This window comes from Crocodylus siamensis, chromosome 12, assembly GCF_052110815.1.
Source record: "Crocodylus siamensis isolate JL-2025a chromosome 12, ASM5211081v1, whole genome shotgun sequence".
NCBI classification, from domain to species: Eukaryota; Metazoa; Chordata; order Crocodylia; family Crocodylidae; genus Crocodylus; species Crocodylus siamensis.
Genome location: NC_143406.1, coordinates 1,800,829 through 1,817,252, shown reverse-complemented (window position 1 = coordinate 1,817,252; position 16,424 = coordinate 1,800,829). Strand labels below are relative to the sequence as shown.

General features: G+C 46.6%; 1 protein-coding gene across 9 annotated transcripts in view; it reads right to left on the bottom strand.

Moving 5' to 3' along the window:
* Positions 1-16,424, bottom strand: part of HP1BP3 (heterochromatin protein 1 binding protein 3) — a 33,907-nt gene that overhangs the window by 4,970 nt on the left and 12,513 nt on the right. For 3 of the 9 annotated variants that reach the window (XM_090023578.1, XM_090023572.1, XM_090023574.1), the window contains 8 exons: positions 16,186-16,267; positions 14,411-14,561; positions 12,677-12,836; positions 5,573-5,716; positions 4,555-4,635; positions 2,747-2,901; positions 1,887-1,977; positions 1,032-1,191 (listed from right to left, as the gene is read on the bottom strand). In XM_090023578.1, the coding sequence (XP_089879704.1) occupies positions 1,032-1,191; positions 1,887-1,977; positions 2,747-2,901; positions 4,555-4,635; positions 5,573-5,716; positions 12,677-12,836; positions 14,411-14,561; positions 16,186-16,252 (1,009 nt within the window). In that variant the 5' untranslated portion in view covers positions 16,253-16,267. Of the gene's footprint in view, positions 1-1,031; positions 1,192-1,886; positions 1,978-2,746; positions 2,902-4,554; positions 4,636-5,572; positions 5,717-12,676; positions 12,837-14,410; positions 14,562-16,167; positions 16,268-16,424 lie in introns of those variants that run through there. The other 6 variants (XM_090023575.1, XM_090023570.1, XM_090023576.1 and 3 more) reach the window with 3 other exon arrangements.

Sequence of the window (16,424 nt, the reverse complement as noted above, 5' to 3'; positions counted from 1 at the left end):
AAGCTGAAAGTTAGTAACCCTGAAGCTACATGATCTGGGAATTCTCTGCCCTTACCCATTATACAAAGCAGGTCACAAGTCAAAATTTGGCGTCAATCTCCAAATCACAAACACACACAAATTATAGCTGACCTAAGCCCTTTCTGCCCCCATTGTTGGCTGAGAAGGCAGAATTGTGTTCCCTTCTGAACAACACCCCTGCATCTACCAAATATGCTGACTCTGTTTTTCAAGAGGCAGATGAGTATAGTCTCCTATAAGCATTACAGCAGGACTGTCCAACTGGCAGTCTGCATCTCCTGCTGCCATGCAGTGTGGTAAAATATGGGGGTCAGCACACCAGGGACCACCGGCACAGCTTGCATGGTGGTTGTAGGATCCCAGGGCAGGGGACATCCCTGCAGCATGCGAACCATGTGGCATGCAGCCCCTAGCTACATCAAAGTTGGACAGCCCCACATTACAGGAAGGCACTAAGAATCATAAAACCACTGATCTATTTTAGTGGTGCTGCAACAACGATTTCAATGGTAACGTGGACTGCAAAGAGAAATCACAAGAAGTGACCATGGGCAAAGCATATCTTGATTGTTTCCCTTCCTGAGTATAAAAGGAAATAAAACTGTGAAATGGTTGGGGCAGAGATTCAGTCAGATGGAGAAAGGAGCAAGACCCACACATACTAGTTAAGGGGGTATCTAGCTGCTTCTGGGGTTAGACTGCAACTCCTCTAAACTAAGAGGACATTTGGAACTGCATTTTTTTTTCTTTGCACTTTAACTTCCTGAACAATTCTGGGATATTTTTTGTCGTTCCTTCCAAGAGGTTCAGCACACTTACAGCAAGTGTATTAAGTGTACAATTCCCATTCCCTGGAAGTGGACTTCAGAGGAAAAAGGTGACAAACAAGCTCATTACTGCTCAGTGCTACCTGTCTGCAGTAAGTCGCACAGTACAGTTTTAAGACGGACTCTAGGTGATCTTGTAGGTCTTGGGATTCCCCATCAGAGCTATGTAGACTGGAATCTTACCCTGAAAGTTGGAGTTGGTCCCTGGGTGGTTTTCCAGGACATACTTCTTCAGAGCTGTAGTGGAGCAGGTCTTCGGTTCGTTCATGGCCGCAACAGCAGACAGGATGGCATCTTCCATCAGAGTTCCACCAAGCAGGGGCTTCTCCCCTGATTTCTTCAGCTATTTTCCAAGGAGGAAGAGAAAAGCATCAAGACAAAATTCTCCCAAACCAGGTCAGGACAAGACTTCTCTGCACCAGGTGGGTCGGAGCTCCTGTATTAGCACAGATACGTTTTACATTAAAACGTTGCATCAGGAATGCTACTCTCCCATGCAAGGAGATGACAAGGTCAAGGTCTTGCAACTCAACTGCCCAGAAAAGGGTTTCTCTCCCCAAAAATTACATCGCAACTATGTTCATTTTCAGCTCATAGTGATCTGAAGAGATTATCATTACCCCCCACTGACCAAACAGGAACCACTGAATTTGCTGTCCTTATGCTACTGCAATGGGCGGAGGCCCCATGCACTTTTGGGACTTCTAGAAGTAGGAGCTATAGTTACCCCACCATCCTGCCCTATTGCTCTGGGGACCTGGAGCACTAGTTACAGTCTACAGATCTCATCAAGGACAGCCAGGTGCTCTGCTCCAGAAATGCAGGCCAATAGGAGGCCAAAAATCCTAATGTTCCATACTCTTAAGAACTGCTGCATGTTAAAAAAAAAAAAGAAAAAAGAAAAAAATCACACTCGGCAGGCTACTAGGGACAAGTGTAGCTCAATAAAACCGGAGGGGAGGGAAGAAAAAAAAAGAAGGGTTATGAACAGTACAAATGATAAGGGAAAGCCAAATAAGATGAACTCTGGCTTCTGACCTGGAATGTTCCAGAAGCTCCTTTGCCTGTGATCTGTTCTAACTGGCCCTTCTCTACTGCTCTCTGAAGAGCGTTCTTCAACAGCTGGGGTCTGAAAAAGATGGGCAATAACTTACTACCACAGGATGAAGACTTTGCAGAAGGCACTTTACCAGGACTACGAGGAAGCATCTCTCTAAATTCAAATAAGTATTAAAATGGATAACTCTCCACAAGTGCTGACTACATGAAAGGAGTAAATACACATTATCCAAACTCAAGTGGACATTTCCTGGATAAAAGTGACAAGAGAAGAAAAGAAAATTATGCTTGAAGTTTCCGTTTTAAAGCCAATTTGGAGGGAAGACAAAGGTGGGGGAATGAACTGTGCATAGCCTGTTGAGAGACTTGGGATGCGAATACAAAGCCCTTTCATTTGTCATGTAAAGCATATTCTGCTGGATTTGTGTGTATATCAGCCACATGGACAAACTAACTGGCAGGTTGTTTGTGCGTCCTTTAAATTAGGGGTGGAGGGGAAAGCATAACAAGGAGGTAGGGTAAGATACAAAGAAGAAACGATGAAATATTGATATCCTTAAAAATAAAGAGAATCTACTTGCTAAAGGAGATGAACTGAAGACAATGCTGACTTAAGTCTTTAGTGGTATCATGGGGGCTAGAAAGATATAGTGTACAGTAGAAGTCACAAGAAACATGTCATTCTCAGGCTTTTAGGAAATCATTACAATGTGGAGCACAAAAATATCACTTCTGCCATTTCCAAGTCTTCACAAAAACCCCCAAAACACTCAGCCAAATTAAGCTAGTTTTTCAATACTGTTTTAGAGACGTTATAAATATGGACCCATAGCACATACCTTATATCCACCTTGAGTTTGGGATAATACTGCGATACATATTTTTTTATCAGGCTGTAGGAAGCTTCCTTAGGCTCACAGAGGCGCGTAAAGGCCAGTGGAAGGATGTCTTCTAGCTTAACCTGCTGCTCTGGAGTGGATGCAGAGGTACTTCTCTGAAATATATTTAAAAACACATATGTACACACACAACATTTTACACCCAAATAGAGAACTTGAATGTTGCATTTTTTCAGTCAACCACATGTACATGGACAGAGGTGCTCTTGAACTATTACAGGTTCAGAAAACCAATGTCAAGGGTCACTGTCAATTGTGAATGCATTTGCCTATTTTCATTTATTGTAAGCCACTTTGAGCCCTTCTGGATAGGGTGGAATAGTGTGAAATGCAGTAAAGTTTGGCAGGAATTTTTAAAGGATTTTATTGGATTTAGATACCAGGGGTTAGCATATCTACAGATGAACTAGTCTCTCCTGACAATTTGTGCTTTTAGTTACTTTTTCAAATCCTCCTGACGTCTGTCCTCTCCTTCCCTGTTGCTGTGTGGGAAAAAAAAAAAAAAATCACACAAATAGGTGAAAAACTGACTTTACACTGATGTAAACACACAAAGTAAGCACACTGAAAAGAAAGAGGTCTCACTATCCCGTGGCAGTTCTAGGAGCGTTAGGTGTTACATACAACACCACCTCCCATCCAAATCCTAAACCCTGGAGTGCAAGTTTTTGAGACAGCATTCTTTTAAATCAAGCTATTACATTCCTTTCTGAATATCCCTTCTCCGGCACTTCCACAGAACTAGGAGATGAATGATTAGAGTGGAAATCTGCCCAAAACACCTGGGTGAAGAATCTTTGGAATAAGTGCAGAAATGCATGGCCTTTTACTTCGGGTCACTGACATTCTGCAGCAGATTTTAACAATTATTCAGATGTGGGGACTGCACATCCAGACAGTTCTAACAAGGCTAACCTGTTTTTTTGCTTTTAATGAGCCTGTTCGCAGCTGAAGCAGGCTGTTACTCTACAAAGAGAAAGCAGCCAAGGATGCGTACATTGATTTCCTGCAGCACTGTGAGAGGACACAATGCATTAGCAAGTTATCAGGTGCAACACCACAGCTTTATTTAAAATGAAAAGAAAGCCTTTGTATCCAACTTCCCTCTGTACAATCTATTGTGGCAATCTAGTCCCAATACACAAGGCATTCTTAACCGTTCAAGGATCTCTGGTCTCCTTGGTAGCCAGTAGGTAAGTGCTTATGTCAATGTTCACTGTAATGCTCCGTTTTCAGTATGTGGATTCAAGTATTTGACATCAATAGATATTCTAATAACGCAAACTGAATACCATCTGATTGGCAGTTGAAAAATAAATGTTTCATACTCCTAGCAACAGCAAGGAAGGACAGGAAAGCAATGACAGAACCATTCTTAGGAAAGACTCAAATGCAAGAATCCCACTGGATTCCTGGATGCAGTACAATACACACATTTCATTTGTGGCACCCTTCAAGGACGTATAAGGCTCTGTATTCTGCCGTTTCATTACTGCTGGTGTAAGGGGCCAGTCTAGCAGGCCTGGAGGCAGAAGTCCTCCTTTAAACCGTGTCGCATATAAAAGAGAAGCAGCAGTAGTAATACAAAGATCCCCATGTTGCCCTGGAGGGGTCTATCATGGAGGCCAGAATCCAGTCTCCACCGGTCTTGAGGCCACACTGCATTTTGCAATATTTTGACTGTATGCTAGAAGGTACCCCAGTGTCTCTGAGACAATATTAATTATGAAAAAACTTATCCAGTTTACCTTTCTGTCTCTGGATTTTGGAACAGTTTTCCCTGCATTAGAAACAACCACAAAACTCCCAGAGGCTCCTTTTCCTTTCACCTAATTCAAAGAAGAATGTCCATTCAGTCCACAGTGAGAACATTTATATTAACTTTCAATAGCGATCGAGTGAGAGAGACCATAGTACATCAAGGCAAACATTTAGATTAGGTATTCATGCACTGGACTGCTATGCGAGGGACCAGGAGGGGAGTCGTCCCTCTTCTTCCACGGAGGACCGTGTACCAAGTCTCAGAGAAACAACAGTCCTTTAAATAATAGGGATCCCTTCTGTAAGATCAGGGAACGCTTTTTGCAGGCAACAAAGAATTATAATACCATACCCTGCCTACCCTAACCAGACAATCCCGTGATGCTGGCAATTTGATATCACCAACACAAACTGTGTTTTTAAGAAACATGACTAAAGCTGGTAAATTTCCTGGGAAAATATGAACTGCTGCAATACCATAAGCTACGTTTCACGATCAAGAAACAGACAATTGTCCACACTACTGAAACTTGGGGAATATGCGAGTCACAATGCCGAAATCCCATCCGCATTCAGCGAGCAGAGACGAAAGGAAGAATAACTTTCGTGAAGGATAGCAAGGTCAGCCCAGCGTCATACTCTATTTTCTTGTGCACAACATACGTGCAGACAAGACATAAGATTATTTTTCAAAGGCTGAATGAAGAAACAAAGATGTTTCCTTGAAAATACTGATAAATAGTGGTCACTGAGTGGCAGCTTCTGCAGCATAAGCCTTTGCCAGACACTGTTCTCAGTGCAATTCATGCAGCTTTATTTTCACTTTCCTTGGCCAGGCAGAAACAGCTACTACTGCATTTCCTAGCTGATACCATGCATCCCAAATTCCAGCAGCTGAAAGGGGTCAGTGCATGTTGCATGCAATAATAAAATACATTAATTATTGGCCATTTTCTTGGGTTATGTGGGAGTTTAACAATATGTGCTGTTTAAAGAGATACTTACCTGTCTGATGACTCCCCTCTCCAGCTCCCTTTTTAAAGCTTGCTTTAGAAGGTAGCCTCTTCTCTCAAGCTCCAGGGAAGGGTACTTGTGAATGATGTATTTACGTATTGCAACCACTGATGCACCACTTTTTTGAAAGCATGCCTGAAACAGAACAGACAACTTAACAAAAACTACACTCACTGGAACTATCTTGCTATAGGGCTGGAGGATTAAAGAGTAAACTGATTGTACACATAGGTGCAGGTGACATGGCTCCATGAGCCAAATCTGGCCTGTGAACCCTTATTAGAGCATTTCTCCTCTCTCTTCCTGCCCTGGATTTAGATGTACTGCTGTAGACTGCAGTGGCTAGAGACGTAGAATCTTTTACAATCAAGGCCGTTGCTCAGGCCCCCTGTGAAAGCAGTGTGCACTGAGCAAGTCCTAAAGGGGAAGGTTGGCGGTGTTACAACTATGACATGGATCTCTGGTAATAGCCATAAGTAAAAATACAGCAGATCAAAGCCATTTCTGCATCTGTTTGTGGTATTTTCATCTATTTTAGAGCCAAGATGTTCTATCTTTGGGGGTACGAGGGGTGACAAAAAACCAACACAGAAAATAGATGTGCCTATCAATATAAGTCAGGGAAAAGCACCGAGCACAGCAGATTAGCTGCTGCCAGCACTCCACCAAATCAGATCACTGCAACCATTTCTAGCTTAGGGGTCTGGGAGCTCAGGTGGTGTTTTCCTCGATCCTCCCAGTCTCGGGCTATGGGCTGAGGAGGGAGAGGAGGATCCACGCGGTGAACCAAAGACCGCGGCGCTGGTGTTATCGGGAAGGCTTTGGCTTCCATGACCACAGCCCGCTCTTTGGAGAGAGAGGCAGCGAGCTGCTGGGAAGAGATGGCCTCCACCTCTCTCCCCTGGGGAGGAGCCTCTTCTCAGCCAGGCTGGCTGATCTGCTCCACCGGGCTTTAAACTAAGCCTGCTGGGGGATGGGGGGACTACTGCCACGGCTGGCCCACTGAACAGCCCTTGCAAAGCCAGCGGACCAAGGCACTAAGGGGGCACTTAAGGGAGCCCACCCCTGCTCCAGCCCTGGCACAATCTGTGGGCAAGGCAAGAGCCCCCAAGGGCACACTTGCCTGCCTGTACACTAGTGCCAGGAGCCTGGGCAACAAGCAGGAGGAGCTCGTCCTCCTGCTCAGTGCAAAGAAATACGATGTCATTGGGATAACGGAGACCTGGTGGGACTCCACCCATGACTGGACCACGGGTATAGAGGGCTATACCCTGTACAGGAGGGATCGTGTAGACAAAAGGGGCGGGGGTGTAGCTCTCTATGTGAAGGAAAGCTACATGTCCCTGCAAGCTGATGTTGGCGACCGGCATGGACAGCTAGAGACCCTCTGGGTAAAAATTCGTGGGGAATTCGGCACAGGGGACACAACGGTGGGAGTCTACTACAGACCTCCCACTCAAAGTCCCGAGCTTGACCAGGAGTTCGCCCGGGAACTGACTGAGGCCGCTTGCTCCAGGACCTTGGTTGTCATGGGTGACTTCAATTACCCGGACATCTTGTGGGAAGATCACTCAGCTAAATCCGAGCGGGCGCAAAGCTTTCTCTCGTGCGTGGATGACCTCTACCCGACTCAAGAAGTCTATGGGCCAACGAGAGGCAAAGCGCTGCTTGACCTGGTACTGGCTACGGGGGACGACCTAATCGGCGACCTAGTGATCGATGGGAAGTTGGGTGACAGCGACCACGAGCTGATCACCTTCACCATCCGCCGTAAAGCTGGCAAGTCAGTCAGCAACACAGAAGTCTTTGACTTCAGAAAAGCCGACTTTGACAAGCTCAAGAGGCTAGTCGGTCAGGCCCTCAGGGACCATGACCCCAGGGAGATGGGAGTTCAAGAAGAGTGGTTGCTTCTCAAGGAAGCGATCCTCGGTGCACAAGCTAAATCTATTCCAACACGGAGGAAAGGCAGCAAGAAGGCACAGCAGCCCCCCTGGCTCTCCAGAGACCTAGCGGACCTACTGTGGCTAAAAAGGAAAGCCTACAAAGGATGGAGGACGGGATTCACCTCCAAGGAGGATTACTCCGCGCTGGTCCGGTCCTGCAGGGACCAAACCAGGAAAGCCAAGGCTGCAACTGAACTCCAACTAGCTTCAGGCATCAAGGACAACAAAAAGTCCTTTTTCAGGTATGTGGGGAGCCGGAGGAAAAGCAAGGGCAATGTTGGACCCCTGCTAAACCAGATGGGGCAACTGGCAACTGACGCCCAGGAAAAAGGGAGAAACAGGTAAGCGATGGGGGACGGGGCATTGCTGAGACTAGGGGGTCAGTGGGCACAACCGTTGAAGGCCTCAAATGCCTCTACACGAATGCTCGAAGTATGGGGAAGAAGCAGGAGGAACTCGCCCTCCTCCTAGCTGTCACCAGCCCTGACATAGTAGGGATCACAGAAACGTGGTGGGACTCATCGCATGACTGGGCGGTGAGTGTCAAGGGCTATAGGCTATACAGGAAGGACAGGATAGGAAGGAAAGGTGGAGGAGTAGCACTCTACATCAAGGAGGAATATACTTCCTCGTTAATTAGCAAGGGGGTAGAGGGGGGGCACTCTGAGGTGCTCTGGGTTAGAGTAAAAGGCAGTCCAGGGGAGAGAGACTTAACGGTGGGAGTCTACTATAGACCTCCCAACCAGGGAGAAGAGCTCGACCAGGAATTCTTAGGTCAGCTTACAGAGGCAGTGAGGGCTAAGGATGTGGTCATCATGGGGGACCTGAACTTCCCAGACATCTGCTGGGAGGAGCAGTCAGCCAAGTCTGATCGCTCACGTCGGTTCTTAGCCAGAGTGCAGGACCTCCATCTAACCCAGGAGGTGCACAGTCCCACCAGGGGAGACGCCTTGTTGGACCTGGTGCTGGCCACGGGTGATGACCTGGTGAGGGGGCTGCGGGTGATGGGCCACCTGGGAGACAGTGATCATCGCTTGCTGGAATTCACCATCCAGCGTAAGGTGGCAAAGGGCTGCAGCAAGGCAACAGCCCTAGACTTTAGGAGGGGCTGACTTCAACAAGCTAAGGAGGATCGTTGGGGAAGCGCTGAGGACCCAGAGGGGAAGGGAATCAGATGTCGAAGGTGAGTGGTTGCTCCTTAAGGGAGGTAATCCCAACAAGGGTCAAAGGGAGCAGGAGGGCACATAAACCCCCATGGCTCACTAGGAGCATCCGGGAATGTCTCCTTGCTAAAAGGGAGGCATATACCCAATGGAGAGATGGGGTCATCGCCAAGAAGGACTATGTTATAGTCACCCGAGGATGTAGGGGGGCAGTCAGGAGGGCCAAGACAGAGTTGGAGATAGGACTAGCTTCCCGGATTAAGGACAATAAGAAGTCCTTCTTCAAATACATAGGGGGTAAAAAGAGGGTCCCGGGTAATGTGGGGCCCCTGCAGGACACGATGGGCAACTTAGTCATCACGCCAGATGACAAAGCTAACATATTTAACGATTTCTTTGCCTCTGTCTTCCTAAGTAGGGACCAGTTCAGCCACCTCCCTGCTGGGCCCCCCTCGGGCCCCGAGAGAGACACGCCTGGGCCAAGGGTTAGCGAGGAGTTAGTTAGGGTACTTCTGGAGAGGCTGGACGTGTTCAAGTCCGCTGGTCCGGACGATCTTCACCCTAGGGTCCTACAGGAACTGGCTGAGGTCATTGCGGGACCCCTGGCACGGCTCTATGAGCACTCGTGGTGCTCTGGCGAGGACTGGAAGAGGGCCAATGTGGTCCCTATCTTCAAAAAGGGAAAAAAAGAGGACCCGGGAAATTACAGGCCAGTTAGTCTGACCTCAATCCCGGGTAAGCTCTTTGAAAAAATTATCCTGGCACACATCCAGGAGGGCCTTGCGGGGGAATGCATGCTCAGGGGCAACCAACATGGGTTCATCAGTGGCAGGTCTTGTCAGACCAACCTGGTGGCCTTTTACGATCAGGTCACCAAATCATTAGACGCAGGGGTTGCTGTGGATGTAGTCTTTTTGGACTTCCGGAAGGCTTTCGACACTGTCTCTCACCCTGTCCTCATCAAAAAGCTGGGAGACTGTGGTGTCGATGCCCACACGGTCAAATGGGTCGCCAACTGGTTGGAGGGCCGCACCCAGAGGGTGGTAGTGGATGGGTTCTTCTCGACCTGGAAGGATGTGGGCAGTGGGGTTCCGCAGGGCTCGGTCCTCGGGCCTGCACTGTTCAACATCTTCATCAGTGACTTGGATGAGGGGGTAGAAAGCACCCTGTTCAAGTTTGCTGATGACACTAAGATGTAGGGGGATGTGGGTGCACTAGAAGGGTGCAATAGGCTACAAACTGACCTTGACAGGTTGCAACGGTGGGCGGATGAGAATAGGATGGGGTTTAACACTGATAAGTGCAAGGTGTTGCACATGGGGAGGAAGAACCGGCACCACACTTACAGGTTGGGGAACTCCCCTCTTGCCAGCACGGAGACGGAAAAGGATCTTGGAGTCGTCATTGACTCCACGATGAACATGGGCCGGCAGTGTGGGGAGGCAGTCAAGAAGGCCAACCGTACCCTGTCATGCATCCACAGATGCATCTCGAGCAGGTCCAGGGAGGTGATCCTCCCCCTCTATGCGGCACTGGTCAGGCCGCAGCTGGAGTACTGCGTCCAGTTCTGGGCGCCACACTTCAAGAGGGACGTGGACAATATGGAAAGAGTTCAGAGGAGGGCCACTCGTATGATCAGGGGTCAGCAGGGCAGGCCTTATGAGGATAGGCTACGGGACCTGAACCTGTTTAGCCTCCACAAGAGAAGGTTAAGGGGGGACCTTGTGGCCTGCTACAAACTGGTCAGGGGGGATCAGCAGGTATTGGGGGAGTCCCTGTTCCCCCGTGCGCTGCCAGGAGTGACCAGGAATAACGGTCACAAACTGGCGGAGGGTAAGTTTAGATTAGATATTAGGAGGCGCTACTTCACAGTCAGGGCGGCTAGGGCCTGGAACCAGCTTCCAGGGGAAGTGGTGCAGGCTCCTAGCCTGGGGATTTTTAAAAGGAAGTTAGATGAGCACCTTGCCGGGGTCATCTGACCCCGGTGCTCTTTCCTGCTAAGGCAGGGGGTCGGACTAGATGATCTACCTAGGTCCCTTCCGACTCTAGCTACTATGAAACTATGAAAAAGCCAACCTGTTAAATAGGTACTTTGCATCAGTCTTTCATCAGTCACACGGGATGCCCATGCCTGCTATGGGACAGGGAAATCTGGGTGAGGGGGATCCCCTACCCTCCATCAATGCTGACCTCGTGAAGGAACACCTTGAGAAGCTGGAGACCTTCAGGTCAGCCGGCCCTGACAACCTGCACCCCAGGGTACTCAAGGAGCTGGCGAGCGTCATAGCCCAGCCCCTGGCACGGATCTTTGATCCTGGCGCTCTGGTGTAGTGCCCGAAGACTGGGAGAAGGCCAACGTGGTGCCGATCTTCAAGAAAGGGAGGAGAGTGGATCCGGCTAACTACAGGCCCATTAGCCTGACTTCTATCCTGGGGAAGATCTTAGAAAAGTTTATTAAGGAGGCCATCCTTGAGGGACTGGCCCAGGCTAACATCCTAAGGGATAGCCAGCACGGGTTTGTTGCGGGTAGGTCTTGTTTGACCAATCTCATTTCCTTCTACGACCAGGTGACCTATCACCTGGACAAGGGAGAAGAGATTGATGTCATATATCTTGACTTCAAAAAAGCTTTTGATCTGGTATCCCATGATCGCCTCTTGGCCAAACTGACCAGTTGTGGCCTTGGCTCCACCACGATCCGCTGGCTGGGAAATTGGCTTCGTGGTCGGTCCCAGAGGGTTGTGATTGATGGCAGTCACTCATCGTGGTGCCCTGTGACCAGTGGGGTCCCTCTAAGCTCTGTCCTGGGACCCATACTGTTCAACATCTTCATTAACGATGTGGACATTGGAGTTAGGAGTGGACGGGCCAAGTTCGCCGATGACACCAAACTTTGGGGCAAAGCATCCACGCCAGAAGATAGGCGGGTGATCCAGGCTGACCTGGACAAGCTCAGCAAATGGGCAGACGAGAACCTCATGGTGTTTAACACCGAAAAATGCAAGGTCCTCCACCTTGGGAGGAAAAACCTGCACCACCCTTATAGGCTCGGCAGTGCTACGTTGGTTAGCACTACAGAAAAAAGAGACTTGGGGGTCATCATTGACCACAAGATGAACATGAGCCTCCAATGCGATGCTGCGGCTAGTAAAGCAACCAAAATGCTGGCGTGCATCCATAGATGCTTCTCGAGCAAATCCCGGGACGTCATTCTCCCCTTGTACTCGGCCTTGGTGAGGCCGCAGCTGGAGTACTGCGTCCAGTTTTGGGCTCCACAATTCAAAAAGGAAGTGGAGAACCTTGAGAGAGTCCAGAGGAGAGCCACACGCATGATCAGAGGTCAGGAAAACAGATCTTACGATGACAGGCTGAGAGCCATGGGACTCTTTAGCCTGGAAAAGCGCAGGCTCAGGGGGGATCTGATGGCCACCTATAAGTTTATGAGGGGTGACCACCAGGATCTGGGGGAACGTCTGTTCACCAGAGCGCCCCAAGGGATGACGAGGTCGAACGGTCACAAACTCCTGCAAGGCCGTTTCAGGCTGGACATAAGGAAGAATTTCTTTCCTGTCCGAGCCCCCAAGGTCTGGAACAGTCTGCCAGCGGAGGTGGTTCAAGCACCTACATTGAATACCTTCAAGAGTAAATTGGATGCTTATCTTGCTGGGATCCTATGACCCCAGCTGACTTCCTGCCCCTGGGGCGGGGGGCTGGACTCGATGATCTCCCGAGGTCCCTTCCAGCCCTAATGTCTATGAAATCTATGAAAGTTAATCACAGGGACAAAGTCTAGAAAATAGAGAACCAAAGAATCCTTCTGCTACGTCACTGAATCATTTAACTTAATCAGTATAAGAAACACCGTTTTGCATATTTACTGGCCCCAAACGAAGTAGCTGGAAAGCTGTCATTGTGAATCCTAAGAATTCTCAGATTTATATAAAAGAGATTAATCTTGCCAGAGAAGGGGCAAGATGTCTTCTACTTGCCTTAATGGCCTCAGTTAAAATAGCATCCATCTTGGGGCGCGAGGAGGAAGCCATCTGTGTTTGCTTCTGCGCTCTGGCTAATTGGCTGGCAGAAAGGGTGGCCCATGCAGGAATGGTCTTCTTCACTTTTTTCTCCTTTTCTTTAGATGGATCCTTTTCGCTTAGGAAAGAAACAGTTAAAAGCAAGACAAAACACTATGCATTAAACCCAACGAACAGAGTAGCAAATGTGAAAATAGTTGCAAAAGGTAGTCTTGGAAAGGACTAAAAAATGGAAAAGGGCGTTGTGTCGATAAAGCACTCAGGATTTGGGATCAGAATACCAAAGCTACACTGTGAGAGAAGGCTACTGCAGGTCAGCTTCTGAGATTATCCACATCCCTTTAAAGACCAGACCACTCTTCTGCATAAGTATCAGAAGGTGCATAAGATTAACATGGACAGAACAAACCAGAAATCTTCCCTTATCCATTCAACCAGAAGGGTGCCATAGTACACACTATACATTTTACCCGTAATTTGAAACCACAGTTGCACTTGGAAAAGCCCTGGCAAAGTTACGTAATGCAAACACAGCTGTATTGGCAAAATGGAGCTTTTACCAGCACAGTACGTTTTACTTGGTAAGCGTGGAACGGGCTACGCTGGCAGAAGCAAAGTACACCCAGTGCTCTCAGTATAAACCTGGTCCTTGAAGTGGCAAGCACAGATACGAGAAATATGATGTAGAAAGTGTCATACTCCAAGTGACAGCCTTACAGGAACTGGCAGAACACACCAGGCCTATCACAGTATACTTGCAGGGCAATTTAACTTCTGCAAGGACTCTGTAGGGAAGAGACAACAGTCCTAAGATGGCTTCTATAATCAAGTTTGATAAAGAGCATGTGAAAACACCCATTTGTTTGTTGGCCTAGCAAAATGGAATGCAATGCAGAAAGGCCATTTCAAAGCAGGAAGACTATTTGTTGAGAAAACAGGTGTGGGGGTGCAGGAAACAGCTTGTAGGAGCCTCCTGATTCCACCGTTGGAGCATAACTTCTAGTGCAACAACCTACTAAGTTCCTTCCCAGGAGCACAACACAAAGGCATCAACCTTTATTAATGTATCCTATTCCACATAATTCCTGTGGCCAGACAGCGAAAAGAAGTGGCTAGCCAGTAAGTTCCCAGCTCTTGTGTGTTTTGGAATCACCTAAAAAAGCTGTGCCTTTTCAGATGCATAAGCATGGTTCAGTGCCCCAAGAGCACAAATGATCTTCAATCTCTTTAGTATCTTTCTTTCCATAGACAGTTGTGGAGGCAGGAACCTTCCTAAAAAGAGATTCTCTACAGTGGACAGGTGTGTACACATCCAGTTAGCAGGGATATGCAGAACCTCTATAGGAGAACACGTTCAGGGCATCTGCATGAACATCTTGGCTTGTTAAAAAAAAAAAAAAAAATGCAGGCCACTTCCTGGGTGAAAAATTATCTACTATTGGATGAACCACAGGAATTTGTTCCAGCCTCAAAACTAGATCAAGAGTTATAACTTACTGTAGAACAGCAGCTGCATCTTGGCTACTATTCTTAGTCTGCACAGGAGGCAGGGCAGAGGGGGTGGAATTGAGACTCTTTAAAAAAAAAATTATTCAGACTCTTTCCTACAATCCCATCTTCAAAGGGGACCGGACCCCACTTCCTCTACGGCCATTCCCCAACTTCAAGTACTTCAAAGGCAAAAGGTCTTACTCCTTTTTGGCCTCTTCAGAAGACTTTGTTTCTCCCTTTCCTTCACTCTCAGGTTCTTTTGGCTGCTCCGTCTCACTGGATGTAGCAGGTGGAGTTTCATTCTCTTGTTCTTCTCCAGTAGAGGCTGATTCCTCAGAGCTGACCTCAGGATCTAAAGAAGATATTTGGAAATATACCAGATCAGTGTCTCAAAACTAAACATTACTCTTTCAAAAAGCACATGAAGTTTAGGAAAACAGTTTGGGGTGATTTATATCAGGCAGTGCCTGGTCTCTATATAAATCAATTCAAAATCATGCCTTTAAAATTTAGCATTTGTTCTTTTTTTAAAAGAACAGAAATATGTTTAGATCAGAAGTCAAGTGCCACAGTGAACTTTAAACAGACATTATATACAGTTCTCATACTGAATTAATTCCCCCAGATTTCCCTTTTCCAGGTTGTGGAAATTACTGTCACATTGGTCATTCAACAGAGATATCCCAGAAGTCAGCATCATCTCTAGTTAGTGCCAAAATTAAATGAAGTAGAAAGGTATAGATTAAAGTATCTTCTGGCATTCTCTGACATCTCTTAATTCTGAAACATATCAGTTAAATTTTAAACACGACATTTAGGTACATAAATCCAAGTTTCTGAAAAAGCCAAGACCAATATAAATATCTACGAGGGGTTTCCATTTTAAAAATAGGTTTGACCAAAACCAACACATTTTTAAACACCACTGTTTCTACGCTAAGTATTACAATGTTTAAAAACATTAACATACTAGTTAACGTTCACCAGTCTAGTTTAGTCACAGCCTTAGTTTACAGATGTGTTGACAGATGTCTGTGTCTATGACAAAGGGATAAAAACCAATGTCAGAAATCAACATTCAAAAAAAATGAATGTATGAGTTTTTGCTGAGAGCATGCCTTATAGAAAGACCGCTCACATGAAACTCCTGAGTATTAGAATATTTGAATTATCCATTAACTAAGTTGGATGGAGAGTACCTGACCTGCTGTACATACTAGGGCACACTCTCTTCCTTCTACTTTTACAGAGATCAGCCAGTTGTCCCAAAACTCTGCTGTGAGCATCTCTCATATGGAGGCTTTGTGTACTTGAAATTTCAACTCCAATACTGCATTAACAGCTTTTTTCTTTCCCCTCCATAAGAAAGAGAAAAGGTATCACTGAGATGAACTGCACCTGACAATGTCCAAATGTCAAACTAATAAACAGATTGTTTGATCGATCCCACTGATCTCCTCCATGTATATTAATTCTGCATATAATTGCTAAACTGCATATTCCACAATATATACTGAAAAAGCAGACAAATAAACAGTTTAGGTTATTCAACACCCCCTTTCTCCATTCATTAATTCCACTTGTTGGCCTCAAGTGACCTTTCTCCCAGCTCTGAAAGCTCATACCTGTACTTTCCCTCTGAACCACTAACAATCATCTTAACGGAACATATCTATTAGTTATACGGTCACATGCTTGGTAATTCATTTAATTTTGGAGTTATTGCACTTTTTGAAGTTTATACATGTTTTGTCCTGATGTGTGCAACTGAGGTGTGGTTTTAGACTGAGCATTATGGTGTCAAGATACAGCTTTTTCTGTACACTACAGAACTGGATCTGAGCATTGGTGATCATTTTAAACTTGTCAGTAATGCTGAAGTAGAAGCTACAAAATTGAAGTTTGTGCTTGCGTATACATTAATAATTCAGTACACGGTTACTATCACTTCACTTTACCTGGTTTGGCCTCCTCACCTTCAGCAGGTTTGCTTTTGGGAGGAGTTTCCCGGGCAGAAGAATTCACAGCACGACGGATCGGCATGGTGTCTTCGACCTTCTACAAGAAAGAATAACATTAAAACAACTATCAGAGAGAATGTAGACGAGTTTCTGAAATGGGCTTAAAGCAGAGAAGTAGAAGCTATGAGAAGAAGTATGCACCGAAAATCTTCTGGACAAAGTCTGATTCAATCAGTTTTTTAAATTGACAGGTA